Raw genomic sequence first — 20423 nt, forward strand, 5'->3', positions numbered from 1 at the left:
TTCGTAAAGATGCGAGGAGACAGGGACAGCCCGAAGGGCAGGACCTTGTACTGGTATGCTTTTCCCTCGAACGCAGAGTGTAGGAACGGTCTGTGTCGAGGGAAGATAGAGACATGGAAGTACGCGTCCTTCAGGTCGATCGCTGCGAACCAATTCTGGGGACAGATGCATTGAAAAATGTGTTTCTGCGTCAACATCCGGAACGGAAGCTTGTGCAGGGCCCGATTCATGACACACAGGTCCAGGATTGGCCATTTAACGTCTCATCCGAAGGACGGCACTCATTGACAGTATAGTGTCCCCATCACTATACTGGGGCATTAGGACCCACAAAGACCACAGGGTGAGCGCCCCCTGCTGGCCTCACTAACACCTCTACCAGCAGCTACCTGGTTTTCCCAGTTGGTCTCCCATCCAGGTACTGACCAGGCTCAGCCCTGCTTAGCTTCAGTGGGAAACCAGTCTTGGGCTACAGGGTGATATGGCTGCTGGCTGCCATACCAGCAGGACCAACGGCACCACAGACATGCCCGGGGTGGGGCAGCGCAAAGGAGTGCTCTGGCTTGACTCGGGAGGCCCGGAGGCGGAGTACTCCTGGTGCGGGCAGGGAGTGGGTGAGAAGGCCCGGAGGCGTCCTCGAAGCCCACTCGGCTGCCTGCTGCCTGGAGGCAGAGAGGTGGGATGCTCAGACCCAACTCGGGAGGCCCGTGGGCGGCCCGGAGTGGTGTCTGAGTATTCCCGGTTGGGGAAGAGTGTGAGTGAGAAGGCCAGAGGCGTCCTCGAAGCCCACTCTGCTGCCTGCTGCCCGGAGGCAGGGAGGTGGAGCACTCAGACCCTACTCGGGAGGCCCGAAGGCAGCCTTTTAGGATCAGCAATTCCATCTTTAACTACCAGCAGGCATGCGAGACAGTGAACGTGGCCATCAGAACGGCACACAGCGCACTTAACGCTCAAGCCTCTATGAAGAAGGCAAGGCGCACAATGCCCTGACGTGGTCATATTCTCATGAGAGAATCCGTACCACCCACGAACAGAGTCTCAGCATGCTTTTGATGCGATAGAGGAGTGGGGGCCCGAAGGGATTTACCCGGCGGGGATTTCCCACTGTAATCCTCAGGCCACCAGCGCTTATCAGCCAAAGTAGCCCTTTTCCAGTAACACCAGAAAAAGAACTAGATTGGGGGATAGGCGAAGGGACTCGACCCCATCTGAGGTTTCATAAACTCGACTGCGCATCTAGAGCACCGACTGACGCGTGCTGGTTGCTGTGACAACCACCGCTGTCAGCCGGCCGCTCAACGGCACATGGCGCGCTGAACACTCAAGCCTTTTTATGAGAAGAGTGAGACGAACAACGCGCCGACGGGACCATGTTCTTCTGCAAGAACATGAATCACCCACGATCACAATCTCACATGCGATCGTGGCCGTCACCGTCAACGAGGACAGGAAACAGTTGCATTCCAGGAATACACGGTTTGAATGATATCTTGAAAAAGGCGCAGGGTCAAACCGTGTTGATCTTTTAGAATGGAAAAACTGCTCTTTTAGACGTGCTGAAGCACTCAGGGAGATGACCGCGGCCAGCACACAGTCCACAGTGCAAGCCTGTGTGTGGCACTCAAGTTTGGGAAAACGCCCAGCGAACCAACAAAAAGCTCTTTTTGTGAATGGAAACAATTGCAACTGTCGATTACTTGCTGAAGCGCCGTTTCACCCGCACTGGCAGTTCTTCATCTCACAAGACTCAATTTACACACTCTTCATGGAAACAGTAATAGTACTGTTCGGCTCCGAAGTAGAAAGCATTGATCTGCCATTCCACTTCCTATTTATACCCTCGCTGAGGGGCAGAGCGTGGAATGTGCGGATCACATGTCAATCTCTGATTGGCTCGTTTTTATACACTCGAAGTGGATAGGTCTCTGAGGTCAGAGCCCAATTCGTCAGTTCAGTTCCGACGTACGTCGAACGTGACCGACTGAAAGGGAACCAGAATTTTTTTTATATATATTACTCTAAATGAAATATTTATAGTGGATGCATTGCCTTGAAACCACAGCATGCCACATAAAATGTGTTCAATGTTTTATCTAGAGACGATGTGCGTACATTATTATACTTAACAACAACTAGAAAAACAAACCTAATCTTTTGCATGTTCCCTATTATCATTGATTTTCACGAGTTCTCACTTACATATCATTTATGGAGAGTAAATTTAAATACATATTTGTTGTGCTGTCCAGGGGGAAGGGCTTGACCTTGAAGGATGTTTTATTTTTAATTTTAATTTTAGTTTTAATTTTAGACCACTATTGTGTATTTGACCATTTTATTTTTCTATTTTTAATTCTCTTAAACTGTTTTCATTATCCTTGTTTTTATTTTTAATTCTTACATGGTATTCTTATTTCTCATGCTTGTTATCACTACTTTAATTCATTTCTATGTAATTCACTTTGAATTGCCAGTGGGTATGAAATGTGCTACACAAATAAACTTGCCTTGCCTTTCACTCATCTCTGTAATCATACTTTAGATCTAATAATGTCACATGGAATAAATATTGATACCCTTGAAATTCTGCAGCAAAGAGGACATCTCAGATCATTACCTAGTATCATGTATACTTAATTTAGCTAAGGCTGCAAAGCCGTCCCCTCACAAATATGACAGGACTATCACCGCTGTGATTAAAGATTACTTTGTCCTCATCAGTTACATCTCCTCAGCATCCCAGATAGCCTAGCGGAACTCAATGTTGCAACAGAAACTATTTACTCTCTTTTCTAGCACTTTATACACAGTTGCTCCCCGGCGCTTAAAGAAAATTAAAGAAAATGGGCCAACGCCTTGGTACAACGAGCACACTCGGGCCCTTAAAACAGCAGCCAGAAAAATGGAGCGCAGCTGGAAGAAAACAAAACTGAAGGTTTTTCGCAATTCATGGAAAGAGAGAGCATGATCGCATACAGAAAAGCCATAAAATCTACTAGATCTGCTTATTTCTCGACTTTCTTAGAAGAAAACAAACACAACCCTAGGTATTTATTCGATACAGAGGCTAAATTAACCAAAAATAAAACTTCAATTTCTGATGTTTGTAAACAGCACAGAAGTAATGACTTTATGAACTTCTTTAGTAGTAAGATTGATAATATTAGGAATAAAATTATAACCATGCAGCTATCTACTACAGTATCACATCAGACAGAGCATTGTAGTGTCATTGAGGAAAAATTACACTCATTCACTGATATAGGAGAAGAAGAATGGGCTAAACTTGTTAAATCATCAAAATCAACAACATGTATGCTTGACCCTATAACGACTAGGCCAGGGGTTTTCAAATCATTCCTGGGGCCTCCCCAGCACTGTACATTTTGGATGTCTCCCTTATTAGTGTCTTATTTAACACAGTTGTATTAACTCATCAGCTGATTAGTTTAGTACATGAGCTGAGCTGGGTGTGTCCAATAAGGGAGATATCCAAAATGTGCAGTGCTGGGGAGGCTCCAGGAATGGTTTTGAAAACCCCTGGACTAGGCTATTAAAAGAGATGCTTCCAGAGATCTTAGATCCTCTTCTTAATATCTTTAATTCAACTTTGATATTAGGATATGTACTGAAAACTTTTAAGTTGGCTATAATTAAACCACTTGTTGAAAAAACGCAAATTGATCCTAAAGAATTTTTCAACTACAGGCCAATCTTAAATCTAGCGTTTCTGTCAAAAATACTAGAAAAGGCAGTGTCTTCACAATTATGTTCCTTTTTAGAAAGAAATGGTATCTATGAGAATTTTCAGTCAGGTTTTTAGATCGTATCATAGTACTGAGACTGCTCTCATCAGAGTTGGTTTTCATTGTTATGCTGATGATACTTAGCTCTATATTTCTTCACACCCTGACGAAACGTACTAATTCACAATTCAAAACGGAATGCATAGTTGATATAAAAAAATGGATGAATAGTAATTTCCTGCAACTTAATTCAGAAAAAATGGTCCCACTTTATATTAGGTGGCCTTAAGTACTATGTACTTACATCAAAAAATAAGTACAATGTGAACACTTACTGTGTTCAAATTGTATTGCAACGCTTTTACTGATATTGAGGTGGGATACGGGTAGAGTTAGGGACAGGTGTGGTGAAATGGGTAAGTTTAAGGGTAGGGTTAGGTGTAAGGGAAGTGCCAATTGTGTAATTACAAATTAATTACAGATGTAATGCAGGTATTTTTTTAAATGTAAATACAATGTAAAAACATGTATGTACAGAATAGGTGCATTGTATCAAATGATTAATTACAATGTTAGTACATAGTATTACGTTTAGTTTGATACCAATCTTTCATTTGAAAGCCACGTTTCTAGCCTCTGTAAAACTGCATTCTTCAATCTTAAAAATATATATAAATTACAGCACATGCTTTCATTGCAAAATGCTGAACAGTTACTATTTTAATGCTCTCTTGGGTGGTTGCCCTGCTCGCGTAATGAACAAACTCCAGCTGGTCCAAAACGCAGCCGCTCGAGTTCTTACTAAAATCAAGAAGTATGATCATGCTCGCCCAGTTCTGTCAACACTACACTGGCTCCCTTGTAAACATCACATACATTTTAAAATCTTACTTATTACCAGTGGTGTAAAGTAACGAATTACAAATACTCTCGTTACTGTAATTCAGTATTTTTTCTCAGGAATTGTACTTTTTTTACTTGAGTACATTTTAAGTGATATATCTGTACTTTTACTGCACTCTTTTCCCTAGACCCGCCGTTGCTACATTATGTTTATTTATTTTCCTGTCAACATGATTGGCTAAGACGAATAATCAGTCCTGTGTGCCCATGCGTCACACGCGTGACCCCCATCAAATCAACCATGATAGCGACCAACGTGAGAGTGAGAGCACACGCGATTTATAAAAGGGGGTAAGTGCTGGCTACTGTATGATGACTGCAATCGTCAAATTGCCTTAAACAATTACTACAAATGGACCTCAGAATATTACATTTTCTAAAACATGCATAAATGGTATGTATTCTGTTAGCGCTGCACAAGATCATGGTGCCATCTGCTGGAAACTCTTCATTTAACTCGATTGTTTGCCAGGCTTCAAAGTGCATTAGGCATTAACCGATCGTCAGTGCTAGTGCTAGATCTTTTTCCCTTACATCGATTTTGTTTAACATGTAAATGCATTTAACCTGCTTTCTGTCAGCTTATTGAAGTGCATATTTTAATATAAATGTGTTCTCACATGGCGATTTAAAATTGTATGCCATGTATAGCCTATAGCAAATACAGTACAGGCCAAAGGTTTGGACACATTACTATTTGTAATGTTTTTTAAGTTTCTTCTGCTCATCAAGCCTGCATTTATTTGATCAAAATACAGATTCTTTTTTTAAAATATTGTGATATATTATTACAATTTAAAATATTTGGCTTTTAATTTATTATATTATCTTTAAATTATCATTTATTTCTGTGATGCAAAGCTGAATTTTCAGGATCGTTACTCCAGTCTTCAGTGTCACATGTGACATCCAGTCTATCACATGATCCTTCAGAAATCATTCTAATATTCAGATGTATTATGAGTGTTGGAAATAGTTCTGTTGCCTAATATATTTGATGAATAAAAGAACTGCATTTATTCAAAATAAAAACATATTTTCATATAATATAAATCTCCTTTACTATCATTTTTATCAATTTAACACATCATTGCTGAGTTATTTCAAAAAAAGAAAGAAAAAAAGACTGAACCCAAGTAGTGTATATTGTTGTTACAAAAGATTTCTATTTTTAAAACATTTGCTTCTTCTTTTTTTTTTTTTTTACTTTTTATTTATCATAGTATTATAAAAAAAAGTATCACAGGTTATGAAAAAAAATTAAGCAGCAGAACTGTTTCCAACTTGAAATTCCAACCTGAAAATGAATCATTATATTAGAATGGTTTCTGAAGGTTCATGTGACACTGGAGACTGGAGGAACGATGCTGAAAATTCAGCTTTGCATCACAGAGATAAATTATAATTTAAAGGATAATAAATTTTTTTTAAAATTAAAATTATTTTAAATTGTAATAATATATCACAATATTAAATTTTGTTCCTGTATTTTTGATCAAATAAATGCAGTCTTGAAAAGCAGAAGAGACTTCTTTCAAAAACATTACAAATAGTAATGTGTCCAAAATTTTGGCCTGTACTGTAACTTTTATAAAACATCAGATTTATATTTTAATCAGGTTTATTTTTTAATTGCAAGCTAAATTAATCAGTGGTGAAAACCATTTACTCGATGTTACTGGAGTTACTCGATTCTGATTTCTATTCTTTTTACAGAGAAAACGTCCATTGAAATTAAAGCACGAATGTGTCTTGAAAAGAAAGAACTTTTCTTTGAAAAGAAAGATTTTTTTAATACTTTTTTTTTTTACATAAAATTGTTAAATGTACAACGCTTTGCAACCTTTTTTAATTACCCGCAAGAAAACCTCTACAGAATGGTTGTCATAAATGTTACTATATTATTGGTTGATTTCTCAAATATTACATGGCTGTATTCTTAGTGCTAAAAGTCAAAAATAAAAAGAAATATTTAAATATTTGTTGGTGAAATCATGTTTTTTGTTCTTACTGAGAATCATCCATAAAAGAGTAAGCTACATTTTTAATTTGCAGGGTGTAAGGTGCCAAATCAAATTTTGTTACAATATTATGCTGTTTAACACTGTGAAGCTGCTTTGAAACAATCGTCATTGTAAAAGCACTATATTAATAAAGTTGACTTGACTTGACTTGCCTTGTGTCAATTATTTGAACAAGCTCCTCCTGAACCTTGTTAATAAAAACTATTTAAACCCAAAATATTGTGAAATAGGTGCTTTTACATTTTGCTTTGAATCCAGATCTTCCACCATCGTCTTGACAGTCAAAAGTGAGGCGAAATGGGCGAAATATGGGACTAAATTATGCACTTAATAACTTTATTTAAATCAAGGACATCCTTTATTTTCTCATTCATGCATGTTTCTTTATGTGAAACCCGAAACCGGCTTGTCTGCCTTGTGTTCTTGGAGAAACTGACACTGATGCATTCATACTACAATATAGACCGGGAAATTATCTGCTAGTCAGATATGAAACAGCTATTCATCCACATATTTGAACATCAAACCTCAGTTTGTTCAGTTGACAGTGTGAACTCTTCAGTCCATCCGAAAGGAGCTTTACTCCTGAATCCTTTAGGTGATTGCTACTCAGGTCTAACTCTCTCAGATGGGAGTTTGCTGATTGTAGAGCTGTAGATACAGTTTCACAGCATGTTTCATCAAGACCACAGCCGTCAAATCTGCCAAAACAGAACATTACCCTGATTATTTTCTGATGTTCAGTGTTTTGCATAATCAGGACAGCCAGATATTTGACACAGTATCTTGACATTCAGTTGTTTAGCGATGTAGAATAAAACCTTTGAAAACAGCGACCAGTGAAATTACTCACAGGGCTTTTCTGCAGCATCTCACAGCTGGAAGGAGTTTCGTGTAGTCGGCTAGTGATGACGTGAACCTCTTTGGGTTAAACTCATCCAGCACCTTCTCTGACATCAGCAGTACATAGGCCAGCACTGTGCACATTGAAGATGAGAGTTCTCTTCCTGGATGTGCATCTGAACTGAGGTATTTCTGGATTTCCTCATATAACGAATGATCCTTGAGCTCAAGTAAGCAGTAGAATAGGTTGACTGAAGTTTCATCTGAGATATTCATGTCTTGTACTTGTTTAATATATTCAGCTGTTTTTGTGATGCTCTCTGTGGTGTCTTCAGTGTGTGTGAAGAGGCCTTTAAGTACATTTTGACTGGATTCCAGTGAAATTCCCATCAGAAACCGCAGGAACAGGTCCAGATGTCCTCTTTGACTCCTCCTGGCTTTATCAACAGCCTTCTTTAGTAGCTCCTGCAATGTGATATTTTCTTTGGGCTCATTAAAGAAAAACTGAAGCTCCTGCATGTTCTTGTTCAGGTAGCAGAGGAACACATACACTGCAGCAAGGAACTCTTGAGCACTCAGATGCACAAAGCAGAAGTGCTTTTCTTCATGAAGTCCATCTTCCTTCTTAAAGATCTCAGCAATCATTCCTGTGAACTCAGTATCTTTACTTACATCAATACCACATTCTTCCAGATCTTCCTCATCAAACACAATGTTTTCCTTCTTCAACTGTTCAAACGCTAGCTTGGCTAACTTCAATATAATTTCTCTGTTTGACTGTAAGAGCTTTTTACGTTGTCTTTCTGCTTTTCCATCATATTTCTGGCTCTTTATGTTCATCTGTATCACCAGGAAGTGGATGTACATTTCAGTAAGTGTTGTGCTGATGTTCTCAGTATTGTTCGGTACATCCTTGAGAATATTCTGAAGTACTGTGGCTGTGATCCAGCAGAACACGGGAATGTGGCACATGATGTAGAGACTACGAGATGTCTTAATGTGTGAGATGATTCTGGAGGCCTGAGTCTCATCTGTGATTCTCTTTTTGAAGTACTCCTCCTTCTGTTGGTCAGTGAATCCTCGAACTTCTGTGAACAAACCCACATACTCAGGAGGGATCTGATTGGCTGCTGCTGGTCGTGAGGTCACCCAGACGAAAGCTGATGGAAGCAGCTCCCCTTTGACCAGACTTGTGAACAGCTCATCTACAGATGATCTTTCCTCAACATTGTCCAATATCCCGCTTTCAAAATTCAAAGGCATGCGACTCTCATCAAGTCCATCAAATATAAATGCAAGTTTACGTTCCTTATATAACTTTATTCCAGATTTTTCCAGGTCCTTCATTTGAGGATACAGTTTTAGCAGAAACTCATGTAGATTGAACTCTTTGTCTTTAATTCTGTTAATCTCTCGGAATGGAAGCAGGAACACACAGTCTATATCCTGATTGGCTGTTTCTTCTGCCCAGTCCAGGATGAATTTGTGCACAGAGACAGTTTTTCCGATGCCAGCGACTCCCTTGGTCAGCACAATTTTTTCTTCATTTTTTTCCTTTAATAATGTTACTATATCATTGCATTTGATTGGTTTGTTCTGTGTTTGTTTTTGTTTGTTCTTTAAAGCATCATCAATCTTCAGAATCTCATGTTCCTGATTGACATCTTTCATATCTCCCTCTGTGATGAACAGATCTGTGTAAACAGCTTTGAGATATGCTTCATTTTCTTTCTTGCAATCAAAAATATGTTCTGCTTTCTTCTTCATGTTGGTTTTGTGAGTTTCCAAGAATTTTTTCAGAATCGAATCCTCTGTTATAAAAGATTGGTGTAAGTAAATAAACATATTTCATAGTAAGAAACATGCATGCTCTAATGATTTGAAAATTCATTCAACCTATTATAATTTAATTACTAGTATAACAGCCCCAAGGCCTCGGATCTTCCATTTAATTCACTACATATTGATAAATATATTACACTCATGGAAGGGAATACACATGGGTGTAGGTTTAGGAGGGACGCTAGGTACTAGTCCCAATAAATATTTAAGATGGCAAAATTGTCCTCACCAATATTTTAGCAAACTCCTTTGTGCTGCTCAGTGCTATATGGATCGATTCCGACGGCCAGGACGTAACAAATTAAACTGTCATTTCGGGGTGGGGGGTGCGTGTAGGGTTGCCACCAGTCCCTTGAAATAAGGAATCGTCCCATATTTGCAAGAATAATGATGCGACCCATAACAAACCAATAAAGGACGCGATTTGTCCCGTATTTTACATTGGTCCACACATAGTTCAATAAACACATAGGATTTTGTATAATTGTAGAAAGCTTATAGCAAATATAATGAAATCAATTTCACAATAAGTAACACAGAAGGCCATTTGCACAAGATTGTGTTTTAGCGGCTTTGCTGCCGTAGCGACGGAGTCTCGAGAACATGCGCTGGAAACTTGCACGTTTTTTTAAACACATGTCGAGCTCGCGTCCACCGTTTGAAGGCAAACAAAATTACTTTTTGGTTTCCTTAGTGGCTTCTTTGTAGCTGAAGCCAAAATGAGTCCACACTTCAGCTCTGTAAACCGCGGGAGCGGAATAATTCTATCGTCTTGTGAGGTTTGCTAATGCTAATGTACACATTCACCTCGCGCTTCTCCGGCTTCTCGCGTCAGTTACGTTCTACGATAACACTGCCATCTAGCGGTTGGGTTGTATACAGTCTGTGGTTTAATTTGAACACAAAGCCACGAATCTTGGATGTAAATAAATAAATAACGATACAGTATCGCCTGACAAAATATTGCGATATTCACATGTATCGATATTTTCTTACACGCCTAATGTCAAAGATTAGTAACAACACTGGCTTTGATGCATTGTTAGTTTTTGTGCAGCTTCAGATTTACTTTTTTTTCTCCCTCACTTATGTGCTGTTATTATACAAAAGCCAGAAACTAAGCTTTTTTTTTTTAGCACAGGCCTATCTAAAGGGTTAATGGTGCCAAAGCCGTTACTAATCTTTCACATGCCCAAGACTGTGATAAGAAGTAAAAAAATATCTCATCCACAATCACTTTTTATATTGAAAATAAGTCATTTTGTGTGTGTGTGTGTGTGTGTGTGTGTGTGTGTGTGTGTGTGTGTGTGTGTGTGTGTGTGTGTGTGTGTGTGTTGTTGTTTTTTTCAAATCAGTTTTGAAAATCATTTATGAACTTGAGAATTAAAAAGTATTTTGTTTTATAATTATTATTATTATTATTATTATTGTACTGGATAGAGCCTCATAGATTAATAGACCTATTCATTCCTAAAATAACATAAATAATAGACTATATAATCTGTGCCAACCTGGTGGGATGTCCCCACCAAAGCTGAGACCAAACATACGCCCTTGGGAATACCCTTAAGCATTCAAGGAATATGTGTGTATATATATGTGTGTGTGTGTGTGTGTGTGTGTGTGTGTGTGTGTGTGTGTGTGTGTGTGTGCGTGCGTGCGTGCGTGTGTGTTAATGCCTAATTTGCAAACTCAGTATAGATGACAGGGTTCATTGGTTAGATCTGGTGATACAGTACATCACCCCCCACAGTTAACTTCTGTTCTAATATTAATTAATATGTTCAGTGCATGAAAATAAACACACCAACACTAACAGATGTTTAACAGAACAAAACCTGGCGCTCATATCTACTGGTTTTGGTCGACACTGTTAAGACTGTACCTTGTTCTTCTGTGAGTTTCTCTGCCGTCCCTGGGATTTTTTGCGGCTCTGTGAGAAGAGAGAGAAAAAATTAGAAAAATATGCAGATATTCCCCAGTCACATGGACACCTTTGCTCTGTTCCTTTATCCCTCCTTCTTACAGCATCCTGATTAATAATCCAGTTGTTTAACATTCTCTGAGGATTTGTTCCTGTGCACCTATTGCCAGTAACGTTTCCTTCCCTTCCCAGTTTTTGATGGAACTTTAAATATTTGAAAGTCACAAGGTCTAGTTAGCATTTATTAGCTATAGGCCTATAGATAATAGTTTTGCTTAATTTGACCAACTTAAAAAATAAATTGCCAAATTCACATTTATTCTGTTATTTTCAAGCCCGAAGCTTTGCCCGTAAACATCTTGTCACAGAATGGGGAATCAACAGACAAGCAGGCAGATATACAGTATCCAAATGCAGGGAGAATTTAATGGTATATGAACAATAACAACAAAAACAAAGAAAATACGGGGAACAGAGAATACCTGCATACATTAAACAGCAAACCTGACATAAAACAACAACCGGGAGAGAATCAGAGAAAACATGGGCTATGTATACACATAGAGGGGAACTAGCTAAACTGGGCTGCGTCTGAAACCTGGAAAATGCTGCCTTCGCAGGACACATTTGAAGGCAGGCAGGCATCAAGCAATGTCCGAATCTAATGTTAGCTTCACTTCCTGTCTCCTGATACCTTTATCTGATCGATTTTTGAAGGCATCATACATGTATCCTTTCGCTGTCTTTGATATCCCACAATCCTGTGCGCTTTCCATTCAGTGACAGTTGAGCTGGGGGAAAAAGATGGCGTGCGAAAGTTGCGTTTGCTGGTCAGTTTGTGTGTAAATGTATGTAATTTCTAGCGAGAAATGACTAATGTAGTAATTAAATATGTGTTTAGTTCTCACCAAAGCTCTCTCTGTTTTGCTGTAGATCAATTAACTGCTACACTGCCTCTGAAGTCTGTCCGAAATCGTTTCGTGAGGTGCCTTCATTCACAAAACGCTGCCTTACAAGCCATTAGCTGTGTCTCATTTCGTTAAATTTCGAAGGCTGCGTCCTCCAGAGGACACGTCCTGTGTAGGATGCAGTATACGGAGTGTCCTCAATCAGAATTAAACGAGACGTCCTTCGTAGGACACAAAGGCAGGAAGTATCACGTTGCTATGCCAACAAGTTCAGCCTTGTTGCGCTCTCACGCCAGTTATATGAATGAAAATTATTTATAACTTGAAAATGAATATGAAATGTTTCTTGTCTTGACAGCAATGTACTGTTCTAAACGTTTAAAAAGCACTAAACAGTTGTAATCCTGTTTACCACAACTATCTGTTTGAGGTAATAGAGCTTAAAAAAAACAACAAAAAAGCTTGAACTACTTAATTTAAACACCACAACTACGCTCGCATGTATATCTGGCGGTGGTGCCGTTTTTTCATATAATATTTAAAAAAAAATATGACGGTTGTTAACGGAGACGCAAAGAATTGTGGGTTATTTCCAGCCGTGAAGGCTACACCTCAGCACACTCCGAATTCCTGTGAAAGAAGGAAGCATTCGGAGGTCGCGTTTGGCGTGTCCTTCTCACTTTTTTGAAATGAGACGGCCTTATGACGTATGCACCCTTCGAATGCGACCTCCGGAGGACGCAGCCTTCTGAAATGAGACACAGCTATAGGCTGTGTCCCAATTCAGGGGCTGCATCCTCCTAAGGCCGCATTTGAAGGCCGATTGCGTCACCGCAGAGCGACGAGGCTGTCCCAATTCGAAGGATCCTTCTAATGCGGCCTGCCGTCGGTGTTGCCAAGGCCGCGGTTTTCACGCCGAATTGGGCTACTTTTATGTTGTTGTTGCGGGTAAAAAAATATTTCCACGGGTTGATTTTCAACCCTGTCAGTACGATTTAGGCGCTCCACCATCCCCAAACGCACAAATTCAGGGGAGAATTTGGCCGCTCAATGGAGAAAATTGCATTGGCAGATTTGGGTTAGTTTTGTTGCAGAGACCTGGCAACCCTATCTCCCCGGAACGCGAAGGATTGAACTGATTCTTCGCAGCCTAGCCCATCCCACTAGCCTGCCATCCCACGGCAGAGGAATACAAATATAAATGTAAGTATTGTGTTTTAATTTACTCAAATAACCAACGAAACGTGTTAAAAACCTGGGGTCTTTATTTCTTAACGTGAACTTGACGCCTGCGTTACCACTGCGGCTTTATCCTTAGGTGATCTGATGTAATATTTTGTTTTTTTTTATGGAGCAGTTAGCAGACAGCTTTATTAAAATAAGGGCAGCAAATTAGTTTTTATTTACCCGGCCGAAAAACTCGGCCAGTGTGGATTGACACTGATCACTCTGTCGGGGTTTATTCTGCGATAACAACAGGCTGGGTGTACATTATCCCTTACTTATAGCCCCCCTTATCCAGTTGATAACAATTGTCTATCATAAAAGCTGTGTCTACAAATGTTTTAACCAAATTTGAGTATCTAGAAATATGATTTCTGGAGTATTTTGTATACATGTATAATACATGTATACAAAATGTATAGCTGCATCATATATTTAAAATTCCACCCCTGCCTTGCAGGTATACAAAAAAAAAATTGGGACAACTAAAAAAAAATACATGTATGCAAGTTAATAGACACATCTTTGCTGACATGTATTGCTTTTGTGTTTGTTGTTTTTAACAGGAATGTTTATTTTCTCTGCATTAGGATTGCAAGTGTCCTGGGACAGGTGAGGGAGTGGAAAACTTGGCCATGGTTTGTCCTCATGAATGAGGTGTTTGGACAGGCATTCTAACCCCCCTGTCCTCATGGATGAGGTGTTTGGACAGGCATTCTAACCCCCCTGTCCTCATGGCCTTCACCCCTGAGGACCATGGGCATCGCTAGGCCCATTTCAGAGGGACTTCAGCTTTTATTTGTAAATTAAAAGTTATTTCTCTGCATTGTTTATTTTTGTAATGCAATTTATTTTTTTAATGAAACCAATAAATTGTTTACATATTTGTCATGCAAGTTTTGTAAATGAAATCAATTATTCTGTTGGCTACATTTATTTTTGTCATGTCAATTAATTTGTAAATGAAACAATAAATTGTTCTAAAAACAAATATTTACAGTACTTGTTTACAAGTATTTACAAGATAAGTTACGTTTAAGATGGGAAAAACTAAATAAAATGTTAAATGAACTGTACATAAAAAATAATGGAAGAAAGGGTTTTATGAAGACTTTTATTGAGCCGGGTGGAGACCCTGGATGGGCTGCACAATAGAGACAATAGAGATAGATGTTTTCAGAAAGAGTGATGAATAAATTAAATGAACTTACATCCTTAAAATCAAACCATAACATATTTGAACATGCATAACTGTTCTATGAGCTGAACTCTGCAGGACAGCGGCCCTCTAGGACCAATGGTTCCTATCCCAGATCTTGAGACATATTTTAGTGTATTTTATTTTTGGATTCTATAATGTTCATATTTTTTAAACAATATAAAAATCTAATATCCATGTATAAAAAGTCAGTTTTTCATTGAACTACAATATTTGCCTCTGAGATGAAGTTTAAACTCAAATACAGAGTAAATATATTTTGTTGCAGCATTTTTAATGTTTAGCAACTGTGACAGCTGCCGTTGAAGAGTAGCAGTAACAAACTGAACTGCCTAACAACTAAAGATGTTCACTTCCGTCCATTTATGTACATAATAAAGAGTATAAACTATATAAACTCGCATGTTAGTTACATAGCCTATTAGTCGACATTTGAATATTTATTGCATTTTTTTTTTTTTTATCATTAAATAAGGCTACTGGAGTAAATTCAATCCCAATGCTTACGTTACATTTATGTGTAATCTGGCTTTCTTTAAACAAAAAATCTGACGTTGCGGCGCGCAATGAATTCTGGGGTGGGCAAGGCTGCGAAGCATCCATCCGAGTATCCTTCGTTTCACGGGAAAAGAAGGACGCATTTGCAGGCGTTATTTTGAAGGAGCCTTCGAAGGACCTTTGAATTGGGACAGTCTTCGTCGCGCCGCGGTGACGCAATCCGCTATACCTTCCACTGTAAACACGTCTCGGTGCGTCCTTTGAAGGCCGCGTCGGCCGCGCACTTCGAAGGACACAGCCTTCAGAGGACGCAGCCCTTGAATTGGGACACAGCTATAGTCTCATAAGGCAGTGAGGTAACGAGTCAGCTGTCTAGGTTTTCAGACGCAGTCGAGATAACAAGGAGTGTGGTGAATGGGAAACACCTGAGGAGACTAATCAACATGAAAAACAACAAGAACAACAAAAACTCCGCACGAAACAGGGACACTGCACAGATAGCCTTCAACATAAAAGTCCCACAGAGGAACACAGAACATATGTGACACATATTCCAGAGTACCCCTCCTAGTCCCATTATATACTAGAGTGTATTTTAGACCAGCATAAATGTATAAAGGGTGCCATTTCAAATATTTATAGTATAATAAATAACAAACTAACTCCGGTAGGTCATTGAAATGTATTTGGAAGGAGGACCTAATTATTATATTAGAAGATAAAACCAGTGTTGCCACCTTCTTTCCAAGCAAAGTAGCTAAGCCTGCCCAAAAAGTCACTATATGTTGCTAGATGATGTCACATTGCATATACGTGACATCACCACGCTGTCCTTGCGTTCTGCCTGTCTAATGTGTTTTCTCTCCTAATTCGTGCTCACATACTGTATTTTAAAACAATATAATACAGCAACAGTCCAATAAATATGTTTTCATGTCCTATAACATTTTGTCTTTCAATAGAAGGATTATGGTATAGTGAATTACAAAATTTGTATATGTGTAAATGTAAAATTATCTGAATTGAGAGAGGTCAGAAACTGGATGAACTAAAGCTGTGATAGTGAGTAATATAAGGGATAAGCACGAGAAGATTGGAAATCATAAATAATATTTAAATATAAAACAAAGGAAGCAGATAACATTGAGTGATAAATCCGTGGCAACACTGTGTTCTCATGTGTAGCTCTCATTCACGTTTGCAAATTATGGTGAAAAATAAGTAGTTGGTCAATGACAAAAGTTCATCTCAATACTTTGTTATATACCCTTTGTTCGCAATGTCAAATGTTTTCTTTAAGTCGCCATATAAGTTTTTTACACACTGTTGCTGGTAGTTTGGCCAATTCCTCCATGTGGCTGTCGCTGGGCAACACAAATTTTCACCTCTCTCCAAAGATTTTCAATAAGGTTGAGATCTGGAGACTGGCTAGGCCACTCCAGGACCTTGAAATGCTTCTTACAAAGCCACTCCTTTGCCCAGGCGGTTTGTTTAGGATCATTGTCATGCTGAAAGACCCAGCCACGTAAAATAGCCCCAAAGCATGACCCTTTCTTAAACCATCTTAAAGTTTAAACTGTCTTAAAATATCTTAAACTGTGTTCCGAAGATGAACGGAGGTCTTACGTGTGTGGAACGACAGTAGGGTGAGTCATTAATGACATAGTTTTAATTTTTGGGTGAACTAACCCTTTAACACAGTAACAAGTGGAGAACTGAGGATCCTCTTAAAGAAATTACAGGTCTGTGAGAGCCAGAAATCTTGCTCTTTTTAGGTGACCAAATACTTATTTTCCACCATAATTTGCAAATAAATTAATTAAAAATTAGACAATGTGAATTTTTTTCTCATTCTATCTCTCATAGTTGAAGTGTACCTATCATGACAATTACAGGCCTCTCTCATCTTTTTAAGTGGGAGAACTTGCACAATTGGTGGCTGACTTCATACTTTTTTGCCCCACTGTATATATATATACAGGCTCCCACGTCTCAGACACCCCACGATCACTCTCACCTGAATACTGATCACGCACACCTGCAACCCATCATCACCCCATCACTCACAGTATAAGAGTCATGCTCACACACACACTGTTGTCCGGTCTCGTTTGCACAAGGTACTAACCTACTCTGCTTACCTTAAGGACTCCCTCGAAGTGTATTCCCTGTCTCCAAGTCTGCCTCCTAGTCTCCAGCGATGTCCAGTGCCCAGCATGTGTTCCGTGTTCTCCATCGTTCCCTCCTGAGTCTACCCAAGTCCATCCTGACGTTCACAGAAGAAGCCCAGTCCCCTCACTTCACTCTGTCATGGTTTACTCTACTGGTGTCCTTATAATAAACCCCGTTAACCATCTCTTGTCTCCGTCTGTCTGTACCCTAAAAGACCGGACCAAGACAGCGGGCACCAGTATGAGCCACCCGGACCCCTTCCAAGAGCTGGTGGATGCCGTATGCCGAGAACTCACCGCCGATTCAACATCACCAGCACCGGCAGGCACTTCCACATCCACCAGCACCACTTCTTCTGTTTTTTGCACCTGTTTTCGTCAGTCCCATAGCCAAACCGGCGCCCTTCTCTGGATCGGGGGAGGATTGCAAAGGATTCCTACTGCAGTGCTCACTGGTCCTGGAGATGCAACCGGACCTTTATCCCACAGATCGCGCCCCCGTGGCATTCATCATCTCCCAACTGAGTGGTAAGGCCCTGCACTGGGCGGAAACATCGTACTCTCAAGATAATCCCATCGTACAATCATTGTCAAGTTTCCTCTCTCACTTCAAAGATGTATTCGGAAAACCTGGCTGGGACGCTTCCGTGGGTGAGAAACTATATCATCTAAAACAAAATGACATGTCAGTTAATGAGTATGCTTTACAGTTCAGAACCCTGGCTGCCGCCAGCGGGTGGAATGAACAAGCGCTTCTCACCACCTATCGCCAAGGTTTGGATCCACGTGTGCGGTTGCATCTCGCTGCATACTAGGATACCATCGGGCTTGAACGCTTCATCCAACTCTCCATCTGCTTCGCCACTTGTAGGCAGGCGTGTCTAGAAGAACACCAGGACCAGTTCCCGATTCTGCCGTCCCTCTGCCGACCTGCATCCGTCAGCCCTCCAGAACCAGTCAACAAACCCATGCAACTCGAAAATGCGAGGTTGACCCCAGCGGAACGGAGGAGACGGATCGGACAGGGGCTATGTTTATATTGTGTGGCTTCCGATCACTTCATCGCCAAATGTCCCACGCGTCCACCTCATCCTTTGGTGAGTGTGATCTACCCTTCCTCTTACAAGAGTCAACCGTTAATCACCGTTGTGATCCTTATTACTGCCGATGTCTCCCTGCCAGTCTATGCCCTCCTCGACTCCGGTTCCGCTGGGAACTTCATATCCGGCGCCCTCTGCCGTCAGCTCCGCCTCCAGACGACACGCACTTCTTCCACCTACCAAGTTGAATCGGTAATGGGCAAGCCCCTCAGTCTGCGAAAGGTCGATCTCCTCGCCGGGCCCCTACAGCTCCAAACCGGTATTCTCCATGTGGAAGAGATACATCTACTGGTTCTGGAGGATTCCACCGCTGACGTGATCCTAGGGCGCCCATGGCTGGAGCAGCATAACCCCGTCATCTCCTGGAAGTCTGGTGAGGTCCTAAAGTGGGGCGATCAATGCTTCTCCAGCTGTCAGTCTGCACTGCCTGTTCCTCCCATGTCTTCTTCTAGGAAGATTCCTGTCTGTGCTACTTCCATCGAGAGCCCCATCGATCAGCGTTCAGTCTAGATTCCCTCCTGCTACGCCCCCTTTAGCGACGTGTTCTTCCAAGCTGCCTCCCCATCGGCCATGGGACTGCGCCATCGATCTGCTTCCGGGTGAGCCAGTGCTCAAGGGGAAGATCTATCCCCTATCCCTGCTGGAGGAGAAGGCCATGGAAGACTACATCCGGGAGGCACTCGACCAGGGCTATATCCGGCGATCGACGTCCCCTGCTGCATCAAGTTTCTTCTTTGTGGCCAAAAAGGTTGGAGGCTTGCGGCCCTGCATCGACTACAGAGCACTCAACAAAATCACAGTCAAGTTCCGTTATCCCCTTCCTCTCGTCCCAACAGCGCTGGAACATCTCCGTGGGGCCACTGTGTTCACCAAGTTGGACCTCCGCAGCGCCTACAACCTCATCCGGATACGTGAGGGGGACGAGTGGAAGACAGCTTTCGTGACCCCTACTGGCCACTACGAGTACCTCGTCATGCCCTATGGACTTGCCAACTCCATATTCCAGGATTTCATTCATGAGGTGCTCCGGGAGTTTCTTCACAAGTCGGTCCTGGTATATATAGATGACATCCTGCAATGCCTGAGGGAATTCCAGCTCTTCCTGAAAGCCGAGAAGTGTTCCTTCCACCAGCCCTCAGTGCAGTTCCTTGGCTATAACATCGGCCGCAGTGGCATCCGAATGGACGAGGGGAAGGTGGACGCCATTAAGCCCTGGTCACTCCCTTCCACAATCAAAGAACTCCAACGTTTCCTGGGCTTTGCAAATTTCTACCGCCGCTTCATTAAAAATTACAGCATCATCTCCAGTCCACTTACCCATCTCCTGCGAAGCAAGCCCAAGTCTCTGTCCTGGACTCCAGCGGCCACACAAGCCTTCGAAGAGCTCAAGGATGCCTTCTGCACCGCTCCCCTCCTGGTGCATCCGGATCCCGATCTCCCCTTCGTCGTAGAAGTCGACGCCTCCACCACCGGAGCGGGAGCGGTCCTCTCCCAGCAGCAGGGGATGCCCAGCCGCCTCCATCCATGTGCCTTCTTCTCCCGGAAGTTCGACCCGGCGGAGGTCAACTATGACATTGGCAATCGGGAACTCCTCACAATCAAACTTGCCCTGGAAGAGTGGAGGCATTGGTTGGAGGGAGCAAAAAATCCATTCCTGGTTCTAACCGACCACAAGAATCTCGAGTACCTAAGAGACGCCAAGAGACTAAACCCACGCCAGGCCAGGTGGGCACTCTTTTTCACGAGGTTCAACTTCCAAATCTCCTACCGCCCTGGGTCCAAGAATGTGAAGGCCGACGCCCTCTCTCGCCTTCATGCCCCAGAAGAGTCACCAGATAAATCTGAGCCAGTTCTACCAGAGAAGATCTTCATGAACCCCATTACCTGGTCTGAAGAGACCCTTCCCTCCTCCAATGCCTCCGCCACCGCTCCGCTGGGTTGCCCATCAGGTCTTCACTACATTCCACGGGCACAGCGCACACCCCTTATTCACCGTAGGTCTCTCGTCTGCATACCATCCG

The 20423-nt window shown here is 41.5% G+C and overlaps 1 protein-coding gene and 1 pseudogene across 1 annotated transcript in view; both read right to left on the minus strand.

The window, feature by feature from the left end:
* LOC137049047 (NACHT, LRR and PYD domains-containing protein 12-like) overlaps positions 1-12010 on the minus strand; it is a 29057-nt gene extending 17047 nt beyond the window's left edge. Inside the window, exons 1-4 of the mRNA XM_067427440.1 lie at positions 11977-12010; positions 11244-11291; positions 7527-9327; positions 7201-7374 (exon numbers count right to left, since the gene is read on the minus strand). Coding sequence (XP_067283541.1) covers positions 7201-7374; positions 7527-9327; positions 11244-11291; positions 11977-12010 — 2057 coding nt within the window. The remainder of the gene's footprint in view (positions 1-7200; positions 7375-7526; positions 9328-11243; positions 11292-11976) is intronic.
* Positions 377-493, minus strand: LOC137050140 (5S ribosomal RNA; annotated as a pseudogene).
* Positions 12011-20423: the final 8413 nt, after the last annotated feature.

The sequence above is a fragment of the Pseudorasbora parva genome, chromosome 20 (assembly GCF_024679245.1).
Source record: "Pseudorasbora parva isolate DD20220531a chromosome 20, ASM2467924v1, whole genome shotgun sequence".
Classification (NCBI taxonomy): domain Eukaryota; kingdom Metazoa; phylum Chordata; class Actinopteri; order Cypriniformes; family Gobionidae; genus Pseudorasbora; species Pseudorasbora parva.